Genomic DNA, 19912 nt, shown 5'->3' with positions numbered 1-19912 from the left:
TATAGTAGAAAGCTCTGCACCTGGAAGGAGGCATCCCCGGTTGACCCGCCCCTGCCTGGCTCTGTGAATGTCATTTGGGGGCCACTTCCATAATCACTTACTTTATTGTTTAACGTAGTCCCAGCTCAAACAACCCAGGCCGGGTGCCTCCAGGGTAGAGCCCAGAAGTGGGTCTCCTGGGAGGGCACCCAAGGTGGGCAGTTTTTCCATGTGGAATCCAGGAGCTCAAGGAGGGTTGGGCAAGGGGTGGCCAGTTGTAGAGACTTTATTGGGACGGTCCTGGCGGGAGACAGCTGCTAGTGGGCCAAGTTGACAAGATAGGGCCTGACGTGACACCTTGCGAGACAGACTGAGGTGCAGAAACCTGAGGGTCCCTGGGCCATTCTGGGCACAGGGAAAGCGATCAGAGCCTGTGTCTGAGCCTCGGTTTCCACATCTGAAAACAACAAACACACGACAAGCAACTGTACCCCTGACCCGCACCTACTCGGGTGCTCAGCAAATATGTCTGGAATGTAGAAAGAAAGGAACAGAGAAGCTGGGGGGTGGAGAAGCACTGGTGGGGAGAATCTTCCAGCTGCTGGTGAGAACTTCATTCGGAGGAGACGTGTACAGTTTCTTTTAGGTAAGACTAGGGGGCTCCTCCTGTAGGCAGAAAGCTCTCAGGGGGCAGGGAAACACCTGTGAATCGGTGACCGAATGTTCTGTTCTTTTCACCGTCAGAGCCTCCAATAGTCAGTCTACCTACCTATTCACCCATCTGCCCATGCCCCCGCTTGGCCCCCCACTCATCCATCCCCCCACCATCTATTCACCCATCCATCCCCCCACCCACCCACCCCCCCATCCGCCCACCCATCCCCAGAGTCTCTTCCAAACACTCTCCCGGGCAGGAGAGAAGGTCTGAGTTGATCAGAGTCGGGAGCAGGAACCTGCTCAGGCTTTGCTTTTCCTGGGGGTGGGGGTGAGCGGGGCCGGCTGGGATCAGCTGGAGACCCCCAGCCTCCTGCGAGTCCCTCCCTCCCGGGGCGGGAGCGGCCCTTTCTGCCCCTCGGCCCCCCTGGGGCCGCCGCGATCGCGTCTGTCGAATCCAGGGCCAGCCATTCAAACAGCAAAAGGGGTGTGTGACTTGTTCTGAGTCATCTCAGCACGTGTCTGTCCCCTCTTTTTTTTTTCTTCAGCGGCTCCTGGCCCATTCTTTGAAGCAGCTCCGGGTTAACCGCTGCGCCTCCAGAGGGTCGAGGAAGGGAAGCGCGCGCCGAGTCCTGGAGGAGGAGCGGCGGCCTCGCGGCGGCCGGCCAGCCACCCGCCGGGCGCCCCGCTGAGCGAGGCGGGAGCCGGCCTCCGGCGCCCGCGCGATGTCTGCGCTCCGCTGGCTGCTGTCCCTGCTGCTCCTGGGGGCGCTCCGAGCCTTCCCGCAGGTAAGGGGGTGTCAGGAGCCTGGGGTCCCGAGCCCCCGCCCGCCCGCCGTGCCCTGTGCCGCACGTGGGACACGCGGGGGGGGCAGAAAGCTCCTCGCCTCGTGCCCAGCTGGAGGGAGGGGGTGCAGGTGACAAGCGGGGGGACCAGAACAGGCGAGCGTTACAAGGCGGGAGGTTGGCTGCCAGGCTGGGGGGGGGCGGGTATCCTCTCTCCCCGCCCTGGCAGAAAAGTGGGATCATTCATTTATTTATCATTCATTGAGCTGAGGGCGCTGCCTGCAGGAGACAGGCTGTTTGTGGCTGGGGGTCCTGGGCAGACGAGGTGAGGTTCCCCAGGGTCTGGGCAGGCCAGGTGGGGCCTCCCTTGGCCTCCCTGCTACGCCCCCCGGTCCCCGAGGTGCCCACTGGCTGAAGAAGGTCTAGGGAGGGAGAGAGAGATCGGTGATATTCTTTTGAATCTCAGGGCAGGGGCGGAAGGCAGCGGGGTAGGCTTCAGGCAGAAGGAGGGGGAGTGGAGGTGGGGAAAGGCGGACACGCAGGTGCCCCCTCCCCTCTTAATAAGGCAACGTGAGACGCCCCCGTCCCCAGAGGACGCCGCCGACAGAATCACAGGACAGAGCCTCTGGCTGGAGACCCCGCTTCCCCAGCCCTCCACGCCCTCTGCTGATGGCCTGGCGGAGGGAGAGAGTTTGGGGTGCCAAGGTCTTGGGGAGGTAAGGGGGAGGGAGGGATGTAACAGGGACCTCTGGGGGCTTTGTTAGTATTTGGTGGCTGGAGCCCGTATACTTTCTTTCTATAGAACAGACCCCCTCTTTAAGTAAAAAAATAATATGTATTTCATTACGCAAGGAACGTATAAATATATCTATAAATATAGCCTCAACACGCAAGAAATCGAAGCCCTATAGGTAAAGCTAAGCCTCCGGGCATCGCCTCATCCCGGTCCCTTCAAGGACCCGGCTGCCATCGCCGCGGCTGATAGAAATCTCCGGGGTTTTCCGAGCGCTCCCCTGCACGGAACTGCAGTTTGGCTTTCGCAGCGTCCCCGGTATCTCGGGAAGCTTCCCGCGCTGATGGGACCCGCTGGCCTCTGGAAAGAGGGGGCGGTGTCCTGTCAAACGAGGGGGGTCCATAGCTTAGTCACATCCCGATGGACTGACGGGTGACATGTGGGTGCTTGGGGCGTGTGTGCCGCTTTCCCAGAGAAGAAGCGGAGAAGGAGAGGGAGGCGCGGGGTGAGAAACTTGCGCGGGGTGAAAGCTGCTCTGACTTCATCGCCTCCCAGGGAGGCCGGCGCTCACCTTCCCACCCGGGGGGCGGGAGGCAGGAGAGTAGCGACTTCCCCACATCCTAACCGACTCTGATCTTATCAGGGGTTTTATTTTTGTCAATGTGCTCTGCGAAAAGGGCCATATCCTTATTGTCTTCATTTGCATTTCCCGCCTACTAGAGAGGCTGAGTGTCTCTCGTGGGCTCAGACTCTGGGTCATTTCTTGGCAGGGACCCGGCGCCCGTGGGGGAGGGGCTGCCTGCCCAGCTTGACACTCCCTCCGACCCCCCCTTCTTCCACGTCTGCTGCCCCCCCCCCCCCAAAGGTTTGAAAAGTTTATTATTAAGAAGAAGAAAAAAAGTCAGGGCTGGAATGGTAAACCTGCCGTCGCCGCCTGATTTTACGACAGCACATTTTCTGCGGTTGCCCCTGGGATGGGAATGCTTGCTGTGTGTCACTTTCTGAGAAAGAGATTTTTGCCTCTGCCCCCTCATACCACAGGCAAGCCTCCCTCCCACATCCACTCCCCCCACTTCCAGCTCCAGCTCCCTCCAGCCGCTCCCCCTGGGGCGTAAATAACTGCGCGTGTCCCTTCCTCCCACCGGGGTTTCCAGGCTTGAGCCAGTGACCCCCACGGAGCCGAGTGCTCACGGTGGGATTTACTAGCAGGGCCGGACAGGTGGTTCTGCTTAGGAAAGGGGGCGCTTCCAGGGCCCTCGCTCCCCGCACGAAGCAGAGAGTCCCACCTCGATGGGGGGACCTCCGAGAGGGGCGCCCTGGCCTGCAGGGGAAGGACATGCAGGCTGGTTTGAATCCAGGCCTCCGGGAGGCCAGGGGTGTGGGGGGGGGCCCGTTACTCAGCTTGAGAGCAGTCGGCGCTGGGAGAAGGGCAGTGCTTACCGTAAGCCTCTGCTTCTGCTCCCACTCATATCTGACCTAGACTCGGTTCTTGGGTTCACTGTGATTCATCCTCAGGCACACAGGCACCTTCCTCAGCCCCCCTTCGCCTCAGGAACACCGTCAGAAGGGAAACAGCCCAGGGATATCTGCGTCCGGGCCTGGGGGTCCTCGGCACAGATGGTAGTTAAGCCCAGCTGGAGCCTCGTCGGGCCTGGGCACTGGCCCTGGGGTGGCCCATCTGGGACCATGACCCCCATTTTCCAGATGAGAATGTGAGGCGTAGAGGCAGGGGAGGGTCTTGCTCACCGCCCAGGACTGGTCGGGGGCAGAGCAGGACCAGAGTCTCAGACCCGATGGGCAGGACACCCACAGAGGCGGCTCCGGGCAGGGCCAGTCCTCCAGCGTTTCTCTCCTCCCGCCAGTGGGGCTGTTGGGCTTGGGGCAGGAAGACCTCGTTCTGGAATCTTCGCTGCCTATGGTCAGAAACCACCGGGCGTCCTCAGTGTCCTCGCCTGTGGGAAGGAACTTTTTATACGCCGCTCGCTCCACTTACTCAGAGTGCCTAGACCTTTGGGGACAGTCACCCACGGAGTCATGTTCTCTTTCATTCATTCATTTATGAACTTATTCATTCATTCAGAAAATCTTACGGGAGCAGCTGCCCTTGCGAGGCATGGCTGCAGGGGCTTTCGTTTCAGGCTGCTCTGGGTAGTCACTCAGCATCTGCTTGTAGGCCCCTGGTGACGGGGCGCTCCCTCCCTCCCAAGGCAGCTCATGCAGACGGTCTTTATGAGGCACTGAAATCTCTGTCTCCTGGGAGCTTCTGCCATCGGTCCTGGTTCTGGAAGCTGGGGCTGCATAAGTAAGCCGTCCTCCCTTTCGTTGGAAATGGCCTCCCAGCGATGTGAAGGCTTCGACCCTGGGCCCGGAGGTCTCCTGGCCCAATCACACCATTCAGGGCCTCCAACATTTATTCCCCACGTGGCATGAGCTCGGTGCCTGTTGTTACCAATTCATTCAGTCCCCAAACATTTATGGACCCCCCTCCACCATGTGCCAGGAGTGTCCTGGGTGCTGCAGGAACACCCAGGCGCGGACAGCCTCTGCCTCATGGAATTAATGTTCGCGTGTCGACAGATGGGCCGGTGCTAGTAGCCCGGAGATGACTGTAACTGGCTAGTGCGAGAGAGGTGGAGGCTACCTCTCAGGTGGGGAAAAGAGGAGGGCCTCCGGGAGGTGGTGACATGCACAGGAATGAAAGGAAGGAGTCCGCCAGTGGGATGTTAGCAGGAGAGCGTCTGGGCCCAGAGAAGCAAGGCAGAAGGACACGAAGGAGACCAGGGTGGCTGGAGCAGAGTGCAGGGGGTGGGATGTGGCCGACGCGGTGACAAGGAAGCAGGGATAGCTCAGGCCTCTGCGGGCTGCCGGTGTTGGAGGGGGAGCGACATTACGTGACATGTAGTCGAGTTCCCTCTGTCTGTGGGGCGGGGGGGAGCCGGGAGTCAGGCTGGTGCAGTGTTGAGGGGAAGGGCAGGTGGAACCGGGCCTGTGCTTTGGAGCTGAATCCACGGGACCTGCTGATGGGCTGAGCGCTCGTGCAGACGGCAGGACGGGAAGCGGGATCCCGTCCAGATACGGGGGCTCCGCCTCTGGCTGAACGGTGGTGTGGGTTCCGGGGGCAGGCAAGCTGGGCACGGGACAGAAACAAAGGTGTTTTGGAGGAAAAACACCAGGTCTGTTTTGCCCATGTTGAGTGCAGAAGCATGGAGCTCCCTGCGGAGCTCGGGCCCCCGATCTAGGGCTCTGGTACCAGAACTCCTGGTGTTGTCTGGGCCAGTGCCAAGGAGCATCAATCACCTCCCTCGCCGGAGTCCCCTTACCTCTGTTGATGTAACCCAAGATTCCATGTTTTTGTGGCCGCTGCACTATCTTGTCGATTAGTTCCAATCTGAAGGCAGGATCTTCCGTTCATCCCGCTGGCATTTTCTGTTGGCTTTCTCTTGTTGCTGTAGCAAATTATCAGAAATGCGGCGGCTGAGGATGACCCAGATTCATTCTCTTAGAGCCCCGGAGGTCCTAAGTGCACAATAGGTCAGCCGGCCCATGTTCCGTCCGGAGGCTCCGGGGCAAGTTTGCTTCCTCGGCTCTTCCGGCCTCTGGGGGCAGCCGCATTCCTTGGCCCGTGGCCCCGGTCACTTTGGCCTCCGCTTCTACTGTCTCATCGCCTTTTCTGATTCTCGCCCTGAGGCGCCCCCCCCCCCCCCCCCCCCCCCGTGATTACATCGGGCCTCCACGGACAATCCAGGACAATCTCCTCATCTCAGAATCTGGTGCTGACCCATATCGCAGTCCCTTTTGCCATGTAAGGAGCATATTCAAGCTCCAGGGATTATGGGACATGGACATCTTTGGGGGCCCTCATTCTACCTCTCACAGATTTCATCTTGTTGATTCTGGCCCATTGCTTGTCAGGTCTATTTTGGGGAGACAGTAGAGCATCTTGGTTAAGAGTATGGGCTTTTGGCCCAGCCGGTGTGGCTCAGAGGTTGGGCATCAACCCATGAACCAAGAGGTCACTGGCTTGATTCCCGGTCAGGGCACGTGCCTGGGTTGTGGGCTCGATCCCCAGCAGGGGGCGTGCAGGAGGCAGCCGATCGATGTTCTAACTCTCCCTCTCCCTTCCTCTCTCTCTAAAAAAAATTTTTAAAAACATATTTTTAAAAAAGTCTATGGAGTTTTGGGTCATCCTGCCAAGTCTATAACCTACTTCTGGCACTTGCCCTATGGTGCTCTTTGGGCAAGTTAAGTCACTTCTCTGTGCCTCGATTTTCCCATCCACAGAAGGGGGGGGGTAATAACAGCAGCTACCTTGTAGGGCCGTGGGAAGAATCATATGATTAATATGTGAAAAGTGCTGAGCACAGCTCCTGGCACAAAGCGAGTGCTGAGTAAAGGAAAGCCGTTATTAAGTGCCTGTTGTATGCGAGGCACTGTGGGTACAGGCTGGAGGTGAATCAGTGGCAGGGCTTGCCCTCGAGGGTGGCAGCCTGGAAAGAGAGACACAGACGACAACGTGACCAGTACTGTGCCGAGAACTGCCCCAGGTCTGTGGGAGCCCACAGGGGCCCGTCCTCACCTGCACCTGGGTCTGTTGGGGAGGAGGCCCCCGGCTCAGACACTACCTGGGTCTGTGGGGGAGGAGGCCCCCGGCTCAGACACTACCTGGGTCTGTGGGGGAGGAGGCCCTCGCTCAGACACTAGCTGCAACCCCAGCACTTTCAGGAAGACTGTGTCTGAACCACTGGCCCACGCAGCCGGGGGGGTTCCTCTGGGCAGGAGGGATGTCCGTGGGAAGTGAGGAGCAGTAGTTGCAGAATTTGGACTCGAGGCCAGACCTTGGTCATGTTGACTTACTCGCCTCCATCCCACCCATCTTCTCTATTAGTTGCTCTACAACCATTGATGGCTCCCCATTGCCAAAGACTACATTTCCCAAAGTCACTTCCAGGGAGTAGTAGTTTCGTGAGGAAAGGGTTCTCTGGCCAACTAAGTTTGGGAAACATCTTGTTCCTCTGCCCCCCGCCCCCTTTCCTTGGAGCATCAGAGAGCAAGTGAGCACCTACCAGGCACTAAGCGGCCCTAGATTTCGCATGGAAACCTCTCGGATGGAAACCAGTGATTCTTTGTATTCTGTTTGTGTTTTGCTTGTAACCTGACTGGCATTTGATGGAACGCTATGTGGGGAATGGCAATTAAGGGCAGGCTGCCTGGCCTTGCGTCCTGGGCGCGTCCCCTTCAGCTCCCAGGGTCCAGCCCATAAAGCCACCGAACGCCCGCAGCTCCGCTCCTTCCCGCCTCCGCACCTCTGCTTCTGCGGGCCTTCTGCTGGAATCCCTCCCAGCATTTCCTCCTGTCGGGATCTACCCTGCCTCCACGAATAAACGGAGGCGCGCCTCCTCCAAGAAGCCCTCTCAGTCCCCCAAGTTGGTTTTTCTCTCTGCTCGCCTCATATTTATTCTGCTTTGCACCAGCGACTCGAGGGTTTTTCTGACCCCATCTTTGAGGCTCTCCTTTCCCTCATTCCACAGATCGCTGTTTAGCGTCTCCCGTGTGCCTGTCCTGGGAGCTGACTTCATGACATGGAACAGTCTAGAACTGGCCTTTGTGTCTCCCTGAGCACCCAGCCCAGCGCCTGGGTCCTTCGATGACTACGTGGTAGCAGGGGACTTAGGTTTATCCTTTGTCTTCTCAGGTGGGATGGTTTTAGTTTCCTACCGTGGCTGTCATTGTCACAAACTCAGTGGCTTAAAACAACGCAAAGGGTGATTTTGGTTCATAAGTCCCAAATGGTTGTCACGGGCCTAGAGTCAAGGCACGGGCCGGGCTGCCTGCCTCTCCGGGGCTCTGGGGGGAAATCCAGTCCCTTGCCTTTCCGCCTGCTGGAGGCGCCTGCGTTCCACGGCCTGTGGCCCCTTCCTCCGTCTTCACGCCAGCTGCCTAGCGTCTCTCTGACCCCGCTTCTGTCATCATCACGTGTCTTTCTCCCACCCTCTGGCTGACTCCTCTCTCTCTCTCCCTCTCATTTTGAAAGACACTTGTGATGACATGGAGACCACCCGGATAATCCAGGGTCACCCAGCCATCTCAAGGTCACTGGTTAGCAACCTTAATTTCATCTGCAACCTTAATACCCCTTTGGCACGTAAGGTGACATAGTCATAGGTCCTGGGGATTAGGACGTGGGCATCTTTGGAGAGGCACTGTTCTGCTGACCACAGACCCCTTCTTCTGACCACAGTCCTGGGAGATTCCCAGTGAGGACGGTCACTGTTGTAAACTCCATCCCGGAGAAGGTGCTCCTCTCTTCCCGGGCTCCCTCCTGACGGGGGCTGCAGGTTCCATCCTCTATGGCTGTTTCTGTGTCTGTCGCCTTTGGGTTTTATTTCTAGCCATGGGGCTGGGCTGCACACAGCCCTGCGTTCTGCCCCTCAGCTCCCTGGAGGCCGGAGGTGGGACCTGGGGGGAGCTCCGCCTGGTTCCGGCACATCCCTCAGCCCTGCGGGATGTCGCCTGCATGCTGTAGGGACACACTGGTGCCTGAGGGGTTGTTTAAAGTTGTGAGGAAGATGACTTCAATTTCAGGTCCTCTCTTGGTCTGGAGCTCAGGTGGGCTCTTGGAGTGGAGAGTGGGGTTCAGAGCCCCCCAGGACTAGGAGATGACAGACCCCAGCCTAGGGGTTACTTATGAGCGGGGCTGTGATCAACAGAATAATGGCCCCTTAAAATGTCCACATCTGAATCCCTGGAATCTGTGACTGTGTCACCTTGTACAGAAAAGGGGGCTTTGTAGGTGTGATTAAAGGTATGGACCTTGAGGTGGGAGATTAGCCGGGATGATCCAGGTGACCCACTGTCCTCACACGAGTCCTTGATCGTGGAGAGCCTTTCCTGGCTGTGTTACAGAGAGTGACATGGAAGGAGAGGGGCGTGACAGGACTTGACCCACTGTTTCGGGCTCTGCAGGTGGAGGAAGGGGCCATGAACAAAGCAAAGGGAGCGAAACACCTTGGCAGCCTCGAGAAGCTGGGAATGGCCTTAGTCAACAGCAAGGAGGCAGGACCTCAGTCCTAACCACAGGAAATGGATCCTCCCCTAGAGGTTTCAAAGGACCAGCCCCGCCCACACCTTCATAACAGCCAGCTGAGGCCTGACCTGGAGGGGGGTCGGGGGGTCCCTGAGGAGGTGGCATGCACGAGTGAGGTCTGAAGGATGAGTCGGGGTGTTCTGGACGAGGGGGATGGGGTGGGCAGGGGCACAGCGTGTGCAAGGCTGCTGGAGGGAGGGCGGGAGTGGGTGTAAGCGGGGATGGGAGGAAGGCCGGGGAAGAGGGGGAGCCAGGGCGAGATGGGGGGACAGGGTCTCCTGGGCCATGGTCAGGACTTGGGCTTTATTCATAGTGGAGTTGAAGCCACCTGAGCGTCTTCAATGGGGTGCAAGGGAAGAGACCAGATATGTGTTTTGAGAAGGTCCATCTGGCGTCTGCACTGTGAGTGGCTTATGGGGGTTGAGGTTGATGCGGGGAGACCCTTGGACGGCCACTGTCAGGACCAGATGGTGGGGAGGGGAGGAAGAGCTGGTGGATTTGAGGGCAGAACTGAAGGTTAAACCTACAGGCCCAGTGATGCAGAGCCTGGACGGTAAGAGCCTGCGCTCAGGCTGAATCCTGGCTCTGACACTGCCCGGCTGTGTGACTTTAGGCAAGTTTCCTGACCTCTTGTGCCTCATCTGTAAAATGGGATAGTAGTAGGTATAAGTGGGGCCTGGGTGCTGCATTTCGAGCAAGTTCCCAAGGGCGCCAATGCCGCTGGCCCAGGTACCTCACCTTGAGTAATAGAGGTGGGGGTCCCCCGGGGTGGAGTTGGGGTGCACATCCAGCTCTGTCCAGCTCCGGCCCCTCCAGACATTTGGTATTGGATTGTACTCCCCCCCCCCCCGACTCTCAGGGCCCGCAGGTGGGCCCGGCTCCCGTGCCCCTGCAGCTGGGCCAGGTGGGGCTTTCTGCAGGTGCTATTTACCAGGCTTTGCAGGGAAAACCAAACCAACCTGAAATAGGCCTCGAAATGGGAAGGTTTGGGGCCACTCTTTCTTTATCTTGATGCCACGAAGGTTGAGCCACAGGTCTTTGGTTGCACAGCTCATCACCCTGCGGACACCTCGCTCTGCCTCCAACCGGCTGGGGAACCCCACCCAAAAGCCCCCCTTCCAGTCCTCGGGGTTCCCCCTCCCACTCTCCCCTTTCTGACCCCCCCTTCCCTCCCAGGCCATGGCCAGAGCCCAGTCCCGCTGTGTCTCCCCCTTCCCCAGGAGCAGCGGGAGCTGATGGGCCCGCCAGGGTCTGAGCCCTTGGCCGGTGAAAATTGGTGGGGAACTCAAAATTCAGGAGGTCAGACTTCCCAGGGCCGCTGCTGCCCTCTCTGCCAGAGCTGGGGTGGGTGAAGGGCCCGTGTGAGTGGGGGGCCCCGGGTTGCGAGGGACAACGGGGAAGATGGGAGAGGTGGCAGAGAGTGTAACGAGTGGAGCAGGGGGTGAGCGCTGTGCCTGGGGCCTGAGACTGGGCCAGCTTGGCGAGACCACAGAAAGTGCTGCAAGGGCGAAGGTCAGACCCCCAGATGCCACCTCTTTCTGCTTATGGGCTGGGAATACCCTGGGAAGGTGGGTGGCCTCCCCCACTGGAAGGACAGCTCCTGGAGGGCATTCGGGGCCCATCCAGCTTTCTGGCGCACAGTAGGTGCTTGATGCACGCGTGTGGTGGTCAGGAGTCAGCTGACCTGACCCCGCTTGGGCAGTTCTGTCACCTCCCTGAGATGAGCTTCCATGGTAACAGGGTCTCACAGGGCTGTGGGTTCAAGAACCGCTGCTGTTACTTCTATGACGTGCATTGTATTGACCCCGTTTCCCGGTGCCTGTAAAACAATGACATCACAGGCCAAAAAAAATTCCCCAGTGTCTCCGCCAGAGAAGGCCAGCCCCAGCAGCCTGGGGGCATCTGGGGTGGATGCTGGGGGCATGGGGCTGAGTGGTGCCCCCACCTGGACCCCACCTATATCTCCGGGAATGTCTGGGGGAGCTGGGATCCAGCACCACCATAGGTTTAGGGGGGCTAGTCCCTTCCTCCATAAGCCCCATATGGAAACCGAGGCCCCCAGCCTCTACTCCCTTGGTGGGGCTCTGATGGGCTACAACTGCCCCTCTGGACAGCAGGAGGGCAGCGCCCCCTGGTGGCACACCTGGCATTACGCAGGTTTATTGTCCAGGGGCTGGAGCAAGGGGCTGTCTCCGGCCTGAGGCGCTGTTATTTACCCGTGGTGTTGTACAATTGCTTTATTTCTTTCTTTGTGTGTACACACAGTATTAGTAGTATTATTACTACTCTGTTTTGCTGAGCGATTTGCAAGTCTGTGGCGGACGTTTTGACCCTTCGCCCCAAACGTATCAGCATGTTTCTTCTCCAGCAAGGGCATCTCTGACATAAAGAAGTTCAGGTCCGGGCACTTGACATGGTAGAGCGTGACCGGGCACAGAGCCCAGGTTCACATTTCACTAGTATCTCAACATCGCCCGGTAGCCACGCCTGCCTTCCTCCTCGACTCAGGCTCCAAACCACGCATGGCAGGCAGCCATCCAGTCTCTCTGGCCTCCTGTATTCTGGAACGGTCCACAGCTCTTCTTTGTCTTTCATGGTTGGCATTTTTGAAGAGCCCAGGCTGGTTGTTTTGTAGAAAGGCCCCCGGGTTGACTTTATCTGATGTTTCCTCTTGGTTTGGTTCAGATCATAGACTTTTGGTAGAAACACCACAGATGCGATACGTCCTTCTCAGAATGATTTTTATTTTAAATCCGGGCAGCCTGTGACCCAGAGATGGGGAGATAACTGGGGGCGCAGTGAAGCTCAAAGGTGCTCTCTGTGCTTAGTTGCTGTGTGACCTTGGGCGGGTGATTGCACCTCTCTGAGATGCAGTTTCCTCACCTGTAACGAGGGGCGGTGATCTGGCCCCAAAGGACTGGGGTTTGCATACAGGAGGAGATGTGTGACCGGGGCAGTGATAGGCAACACCGTGGGCTCCCTATTCTTGTCTGCGCCTTCCCCTTCTCCGGTGGCCCCGAGAGTGGCGGCAGGAGGTGAAGGGTAAGCAGCCAGGCTCCCCTTGTCTGTCCCTCGGGCCCCGGGGAGTCCACAGCTATCGACGAGCTGAGCAGGCAGGCCGGGAGGGGAAAGCCCAGGCCAAGGGCCCAGAAATTTCCCCACTCTCTGCAGGCCCGGCAGGGCTGAACCCTCACCCCCAGCCGACCCCACCCCTAGGCTCCCAAGCTCGCTTGGTGAGATGCTTCGGGCCCGGGAGGACCTAGGAGGTCCTGGCAGGTCTCTGCCCCTGGAGAGGCCCCCTGAGCCCCTGGTTTACTTGAGAAGATGAGCTCCTGGAGCAAGGAGGCTGGGTGCGCGTGGGCGAAGATGGTGCCCTGTGACCCGCTGTGGGCAAATGTCAGGTTGTAGTTATTATTTCAGGTGGATGTGGTGACGTCTCAGGTGCACAGAAAAAGGAGACTGTAACACACACTCCGTGTAGCCACCTACCTCCTGCTACACGGGCCTCCTGGCTGCTCTCTGACCCTCACAGAGAAGTGTATTAATTCTCGCTGTTCCCTCAAGTGGAGGGAAGAGCAGAGACGTGCCTTAGGCCAGCCGGGCCTGGTGTGTGTGTGTGTAAATGGCTTCTGCTTTTCTCCCCCAACCCCAGGACCCCACCCCACACTTTCAAATAGCCCTGGCAATGTGGGGCGGCCGTGAGAAGGGCATGCTCCTGAGTCTTGACCCTGCCTCACTGTGTACCCAAGGAAACCTAGCAAACAAGCTGAGCAGAAATTTGCATTGTGGGCCCAGGCGGGAGGCCAGGTGGGAGGCGAGAGAATCAATCCAAGGGAGAGAAGGTGGGGTGGGAGCGGGCGGAGGAGGTGGGGACACTGGCCCAGAGAGACCGGGGGACTGGCTGGCTGGTTGGATGTGAGCGGGAGGGGAGGGGAGAGTCAGGGGCCTCCCAGGAGTCTGGCCTGAGGGGTGAGGGCTGGCCCCGTCGGAGGCGATGTGAGACCAGGTGTCTGCGGCCTGGTTTCTCCTCTGTAACATGAGGCTTGGGCTCAGGCCTGGCCTTGACAGTGAGTGGGGACCCAGCCCCCTAGGGCCTGAGGGCCTGGAGGGAGGATGGGTGTCTGGGACCCACCGGGTCTCACTGGTTTGTCCTACCCTCCAGGGTCGACCCCCCGCGGACCCCTGTGCTGGAGACCCCAGCCGCTACTACGACAAGGCTGCCGGGAGGTGCTGTTACCGCTGTCCTGTGGGTAAGTGGGGGTGCTGGGGCTAAGAGAAGGGGGTTGGGGCGTGGGGAAGACTGGAGTCAACATCGTCATGGTCATGTTGACTATGGGTTCTGAAGGCCGTCCCACGTGAGTTCCTGTTTTTAATTAATCGCTGCCCCTTATAGAACACGTTCTACGTACACTAGCCTGAGACCTTCGCATGCGTTGTATCATCTCATCAGATCCTCACAATTACCCTTTATTATTTCCATTTTGCAGATGAGGCTATTGGGGTGCTCCAAGGTTAAGTAACTTGCCCAAGGCCACGAGCTGGGAAATGGCAGAACTGGCTGGGGCTGGAGCCCAGGGTTCCGTGACCCCAGAGTCCGGGCTGTCCATATCCCTTGACCACCCTTCGTTTCTAGGCCTGGACGCCCGTCCTCTAAGCCTCCCAGCATTGCTGTCCGGAGGGTGACAGGCCATGATGCACAAGATCACTAAGGGAGTGTGGCCCGAGCTGGGCCGGAACCCTGGCCAACCTGTCCCCGGACCGTGAGGGCCAAGCAGAGCCCATGCTCAGGCCAACAAAGGACCGAGAAAAACATTTAGGGAAAGAGTGATAATTTCTATTTCCAAAAATTATTCAGAGCTGTCATTATAGGGAAGAAAGTAGAACTGTATGAGCTTTTCCTGCCTTTATTTTGTGGTTTAGTGTTGGGTTTGAATATATATAAGGTGGGTCCCTGTGCTTTTTATAGAGCTTGGGGCCTCAGTGCCTAACTGGCTGGCCACCCACCCATGCACCTGCCTGTCTACCCGCCTCTCCTTTCACCCACCCACTAGCTCGTCCCCTGGCCCTCCTGCCGTCTCCTCGGGTCCCCTCCTTCCCCTCCCTCCTCTCCCATCCCTCTTCCCATTCTTTCGGCCACCCCTCCTCTATCCATCTACCCGTCTGTCCCAGTCTGCTCAGGCTGCCATAGGAAATACCAGAGACTGGGGGATTTAAACAACACGCATTTATTTTCTCACAGTTCTGGAGGCTACAAGTCCAAGATCGAGGTGCTGGCAGGGTTTGGTTTCTGGTGAGAAATCTCCTCTTGGCTTTCAGACAGCTGCTTTCTCGTGGCTGAGAGGGAGAGAGAACTCTCTCTTTCTTGTCTAATAAGGCCACCAATCCTGCGGACCAGGGCTCCATCCTTCTGACCTCATTTAACCTTAATGACCTCCTAAAAGCCCTGTCTCCAAATATAGCCCCACTGGGGGTTAGGGCTCCAACATAGGAATTTGGAGGGGACACAATTCAGTCCATAGGACCACTCCCTCCCATCTGTGCTCCCCTCCTCCCCTTCCTCCCCTCCCCCCTTTCACCCACCCTTCCACGCATCTGTCGAACGGTTGTTGCCCCGTCTTACAGTGAGGTCACCCCCCACCTTTCCAGCTTTCTCTCCTTGGCCTTTCTACAGGAGCTGCTATGCTCGGTGTCCTCTGAACCTACCGTGAGCTTTCTAGTCTCTGGGCCTTTGTACATGCCTGTGGGCACCGGGGGGCCCTCCCCCATTGTCTCTACCTGCCGCAGTCCTGGCACCCCTTCCTCCAGGAAGCCTGCCCTCGCCAGCCCAATGCCGGGCGGCTGGTTGCACACTGCATCTCCCCAGGCCAAGTGCAGTCAGGCTTCTTGCTCCGTGACTTTCCACGGGACCCACGGTCTGTCTGCAAGAAGACAGCCACTTCCTTCCCGCGTTCTCCAGCCCCCGTGGCCCAGCCTGGTGGGGCCTTGACAGAAAGTGGGTGGACACAGAGTGACGTCCTAGTCCCAGGCTCCCGCCACTTAGACACTGTGACTTGGGAAGAGGGGGCTCCCTTTCCCCCACGTTCCTTCTGCAAGGCCCGGTGACTGGGGGCGGCTGAGTACCTGCCTCGTGTCGCTGTGGTGGGAGGGGCATTTTGGTGGAGTTTTATTGACTCTGTGCTTCCGGGCAGGCAAGAGAGGAAAAACAAAAAACCCGCAAAACCCCCTTCCTCAGTCTCTTGGGGAAATTTCTGACATTTTGCCGGCCCTCTGCCATCAGCGCTCAGCTGTGTGGCAGGGTTTGCGCGGGGGCGGGTCGGTGGAGGAAGGAAACAGGGGGACCTTTGAAACTGAGAAGTTTAGGTGTCTTCAAATCCCTCCTCTGACCCAGGCCTTTCTAATGCCCTTTTTAGCATCCTTGACAGCTGATCCCCAGCCCTCTGCTTACACACCCTCAGTGATGGGGAGCTCACTCACTGATTCATAGCAATGGCAGTGAGTGACATTGGTGGAGTGTGCTCCATGCCAGCCACAGTGCTGAGTACTTTACCTACATATTAGCTCACTGGACCAGATAAGAAACCTAGAGGGGGGTTCAGGGATCTGTCCATGGTCACAGGCTAGTAAGTGGCTCAGGTGGGGCTCGAATATGGCATCTAATCGGAACCCCAAGCCCTTTGGTCGTATTCGGTGCTGACCCCCATGGCATCGCATCTGGGAGGCAGCAGAGCACCTCAGAGGAGAGCCCAAGCCCCTCACTATTTTGCACCCTGCTCCCTAGATCAGACTCGCTGCCCATGGGGAGGGGCCTCCCTGCAGATGGGCAAGACCTGCCCAGGGGGACCATGTGCAGCCAGGCCTGGTGTTAAGCAGAGAGCATGGCTTGTTTGGGGCTAAGCCAGTGTATCCCACATTGACCCAGGAGCAGAGGGTTTCTCCAAGGGCCGTGAGCAGGAAGGAGGAGGAGTCCTCCTTGTCTTCCCTGCCCTGGGCCAAGCTTGGCTGGCCCACAGCTCCCTTCCGCATCTGCAGTTCTCCAGGGAAGCCGGGCAAACACCAGACAAACCTCTTTTGGCCCCAATTCCAAAACCAAGGAGAAAGCATCTGATGGCTCAGCTGACTCCGGATGTTCGCCTCTGCTCTGGCCCCAAAGCCAGGACTGCCCTGGACCGCTGCTGGGGGAGGGGTGGGACCCATGGACTGGGAAGCCCTTGCGACATCTGTCTGCTGAACAGGCCGTTAGAATCTAGGGCAGGGTTGCTGGGGGTTGTGGGGACACACCCCTGGGGGACCTGGCCTAGTGCGAGCATTCAGGAGGGCTTCCTTGAGGAGCCAGCCTCTGAAGGAGTCCTGAGGATGAGCAGGAGTGTGTCGGGCCGAGGCGTGGAAGTGTGCTCTGGTTGGAGGGCACAGAGTATGCCAAGGCATGGAGTGGGCGCGGAGAGGCCACTCAAGAGCAGGCTGGGGTTCCATGTGTTGGAAGCACAGGGTGAGAAAGGGAGTGGGAGAGGGGAGGGGGCGAGGCAGGAGGCTCAGACTCAGTGAGGGCAGTTTCTGGGGCCAATGAAGCTTCCCCCCCCCCCCGCGGTGGCCTAACAACCCCAAAACTGAGCCAGAGGTGAAGGCAGTGACGGAAACGTTAGGACAGACAGAACATTTGGAGTGGGAAAGGCACTGATCTGGGACTGGGAGCAGAATGTGGCTGGAGGCTGGTCAGGACAGGACACCTGGGAACCAGCTCTAAGAGCATCACCGCAGTTGTGGGAGCCTTTATTAACCACTTCTGTTTCTGACTGTGAAAGTGATCGTGGAGAAGCTCTCTGTGGAATATGGGAAACAAGGGAAAGAGAAATGAGGAAACAGTCATAATTCTTCTGCTCTGTCTGCTCCAGGCCCTGGGCCTTTATGTTCTCTGCACACTCCAAGCCTGGGCCTCCCCCAGGGCCTTTGCACTCACAGTGCCCTCTGCCCAGAAAGCTCCCCCAGCCTCCTTCAGTCCTCGGGGCGCGGCGAGGCCACCGGACCACCTCTAGGGCTCCCTCTCCACTCCCCCCGCCTTTCCCTCTCTTTCTGCTGCTATACTCTCTTTAGTTTGCACCCACGCTGGAAACCGGCTTGCCCATTTCTCTTTCCCAGGCTAGAGCGTGAGCTCCACGGGAGCAGGGTCCCCATCTCCTCCAATCTCTAAATCAGCGTGGGCGCCAGGGGGGCGCTCGCTACATGCGAGCTGGGTGGGAAAAATCCCGCCACCAAGCGAGTCCCTCTGGGCCTCGAATTCTGTTCACTCTGCACTTAGCAACCTCGCCCCGAGCCCTGTCCCCAGGCTTCCCCTGGATGACTCAGGGGCACAGGAAATGCTCAGAAGCCCTGGCCCAGAGTCCCTGGGGTGTAACTAACAGAAGCCTAACTCAGGCCCAAACGAGACAAGAGAGAAACAGCTGGCTCGTCCGGCCGGCGTGGCTCAGTGGTTTCGCATCGGCCTAGGATCCAGGAGATCGCGGTTCGATTCCCGGGCAGGGCGTGTGTCCTGGTTGCGGGCTCGATCCCCAGCAGGGGGCGTGCAGGAGGCAGCCGATCAATGGCTCTCTCGTCACTGATGTTTCTCTCTCTCTCCCCCTCTTCTTTCCTCTCTCTGAAACCAATAAAGATATATTAAAAAAATAATAATAAGAAGAAAAAAGTAGTTGGCTCGGTAACGGAGAAAATCCATTGATTCGGGTTTGAATGATGTCATCAGGAGTCCATTTCTCGGTGTCCGTGGCCTCTGCTGGCCTCTGAGCCGCCTCCTTCCCAGGTAGACGGTGCCCACGTTGCAGCCGCCAAGACGGGGCAGCTCTGGGCCCAAAGTGCCCTCTGAAGCGGGAACCCGGCAGTACAGAAGGGGGGCTCGTTCCTGGTAGCTTTCGTGACACTCTCAGAGATGGGCTCACTGGCTGGCAAGGGTCGCATGCCCGTGAGCCCGTCGCAGTGTTGGAGATGTACTCCGACTGCCCGCCTGGGACATGTGCGTGCTTGGGAGTGGGCTGTGGGAGACACGCGGGCTGGAACGGCGGACCCGGGGCGGTCCGGGCAGGAGAACGCGCCGTGGGCCCCCGCGACCTTCCCGACCCTTGTGCCCCACGCGCGGGGTCTCGGCATCGTGCCTCCGCCCTCCCCGGACGCCGGGACTCAGGCCCTGCTGGGTGACGCGCCAGCCTGTCGGTCGGGCTGGAGCAGGTGCCTCTGGTCTCTGGGCTGGGCTCCCAGTCCCCACCACGCAGCGGCCCTAGCAGGTGCCCCCGTGTATTAACGCAGCGCCCATAGATCATTGTAAGTTGCCCAGGGCCACCCGGTTGGCATGTGGCAGCCCCGGAATCCCAGGCCCGGCTCTTACCCCCGAGCCACGCTGCCTCTCGGCCTGCCAGGGGACCCGAGGCGGGGCCTGCCCTCGCGGGCCTCGGTGCCTCCGCCGGGGGTGTGAGTCGCACTGACATGCTTGGGGTTTTGGGGGAGGGGGTGGCCTCCGAGGGTTTGCCAGGGCGGCCTGGCCTGCAGCTTCTCTGGCTCTTTCCCCAGGGCTGGCCCTGCAGCCGCTGTGCCCGCGGGGACCGTCTGACTGCAGGAAGCAGTGCGAGCGGGATTACTACCTGAGCGGGGACAACCGCTGCACCGCCTGCGTGAGCTGCGGAGGTAAGAGCCTGCTCCTTCCCCCCAGGGGTCCTGCCGGGGAGGGGCCCGCGGGGACACACAGAGAATCTGGAAGGTGGAGAGCGTCGCGATCCGGAGACTGCGCCCCGCGTCGGTCCCCTGGTGCCTCGGTTTACCGCTCTGGATCTGTGACCTGGCCTCAGCCGTGATCTTTTGCGTCTGTGCTTTTTTGGAGAGGCTTCCTTAACACGTTTCCTCAAGGGAGGGACTCTCAGATTTATTGAGTTTAAGTTTTGCGGAACCCGTAGGGGAAGGTTCTTTTTCAGCCCCGCTTCACGGTGAGGAAACTGAGGCTTAGGGAGCTTCAGGGCCTTTCCAAAGTTACGAAACTCCGGTGAGTGGCCCAACTGGAGTTTGAACCGACGGTCAGACCCCCAAGGGCTGTGTTCTTTCCCGGAGACCACAAGCTTCCAGGGGTTTCTCAGAAGGCGCCTTTGTTGTGAGTTTCTTATGATGGTTAGTGAATGCGGTTGGTGAGCTCTCCCGGTGTTTGTTTTGGTTTTGTGTGGGTTTTTTGGGGGGTGGCGTGGGGAACTTTGTCGCGATTTCTTGGGTTAATGAATACTCACATTTTTAGCACGTTTAGTGCGTTTGAAAAACATGTCTGTTCTGTTTGTTCCATACAAAATTCTGTATATACCTATGAGATCATTTATTAATTGTGTTATTTAAATAATACACAGTTTTATGTGGTCTGGTCTCCTCCACAGAGGTTGATTTCTGAGGCAGGTGTGTTAAAATCTATCTCCCAATATGTGTGCTTTTCATCGGATTTTCATTGCGCTCTATCTACTTCTGCTTTATAGATGTCAAAGCTGTGTTAGTAGGTACCATGTTCAGGAATAGTATGTTTTCTTGGAGACTTGGGCCTTTCATCAACACGAAAGATACCTCTTTGCTCCTTGTAATGGGTTCGCCTGGATTCCGTTTTTGTTAGGTGCTGGTATTGCCATTCGCTATGCCCGCATCTCTCTGGCATAGTTTTAGTTTATT

The 19912-nt window shown here is 58.3% G+C and overlaps 1 protein-coding gene across 1 annotated transcript in view; it reads left to right on the top strand.

Moving 5' to 3' along the window:
* Positions 1-1358: 1358 nt before the first annotated feature.
* Positions 1359-19912, top strand: part of TNFRSF8 (TNF receptor superfamily member 8) — a gene marked incomplete at its 5' end in the record, with an annotated part of 50001 nt that continues 31447 nt past the window's right edge. The window contains 3 exons of the mRNA XM_081144340.1: positions 1359-1421; positions 13398-13485; positions 18788-18901. Of these exons, the coding sequence (XP_081000466.1) occupies positions 1359-1421; positions 13398-13485; positions 18788-18901 (265 nt within the window). The remainder of the gene's footprint in view (positions 1422-13397; positions 13486-18787; positions 18902-19912) is intronic.

The sequence above is a fragment of the Miniopterus schreibersii genome (assembly GCF_964146895.1).
Source record: "Miniopterus schreibersii genome assembly, chromosome: 8".
In the NCBI taxonomy this organism is placed as follows: Eukaryota; Metazoa; Chordata; class Mammalia; order Chiroptera; family Miniopteridae; genus Miniopterus; species Miniopterus schreibersii.
The sequence above is the reverse complement of the archived record's forward strand: the minus strand, read 5'-3'. Positions and strand labels throughout refer to the sequence as shown.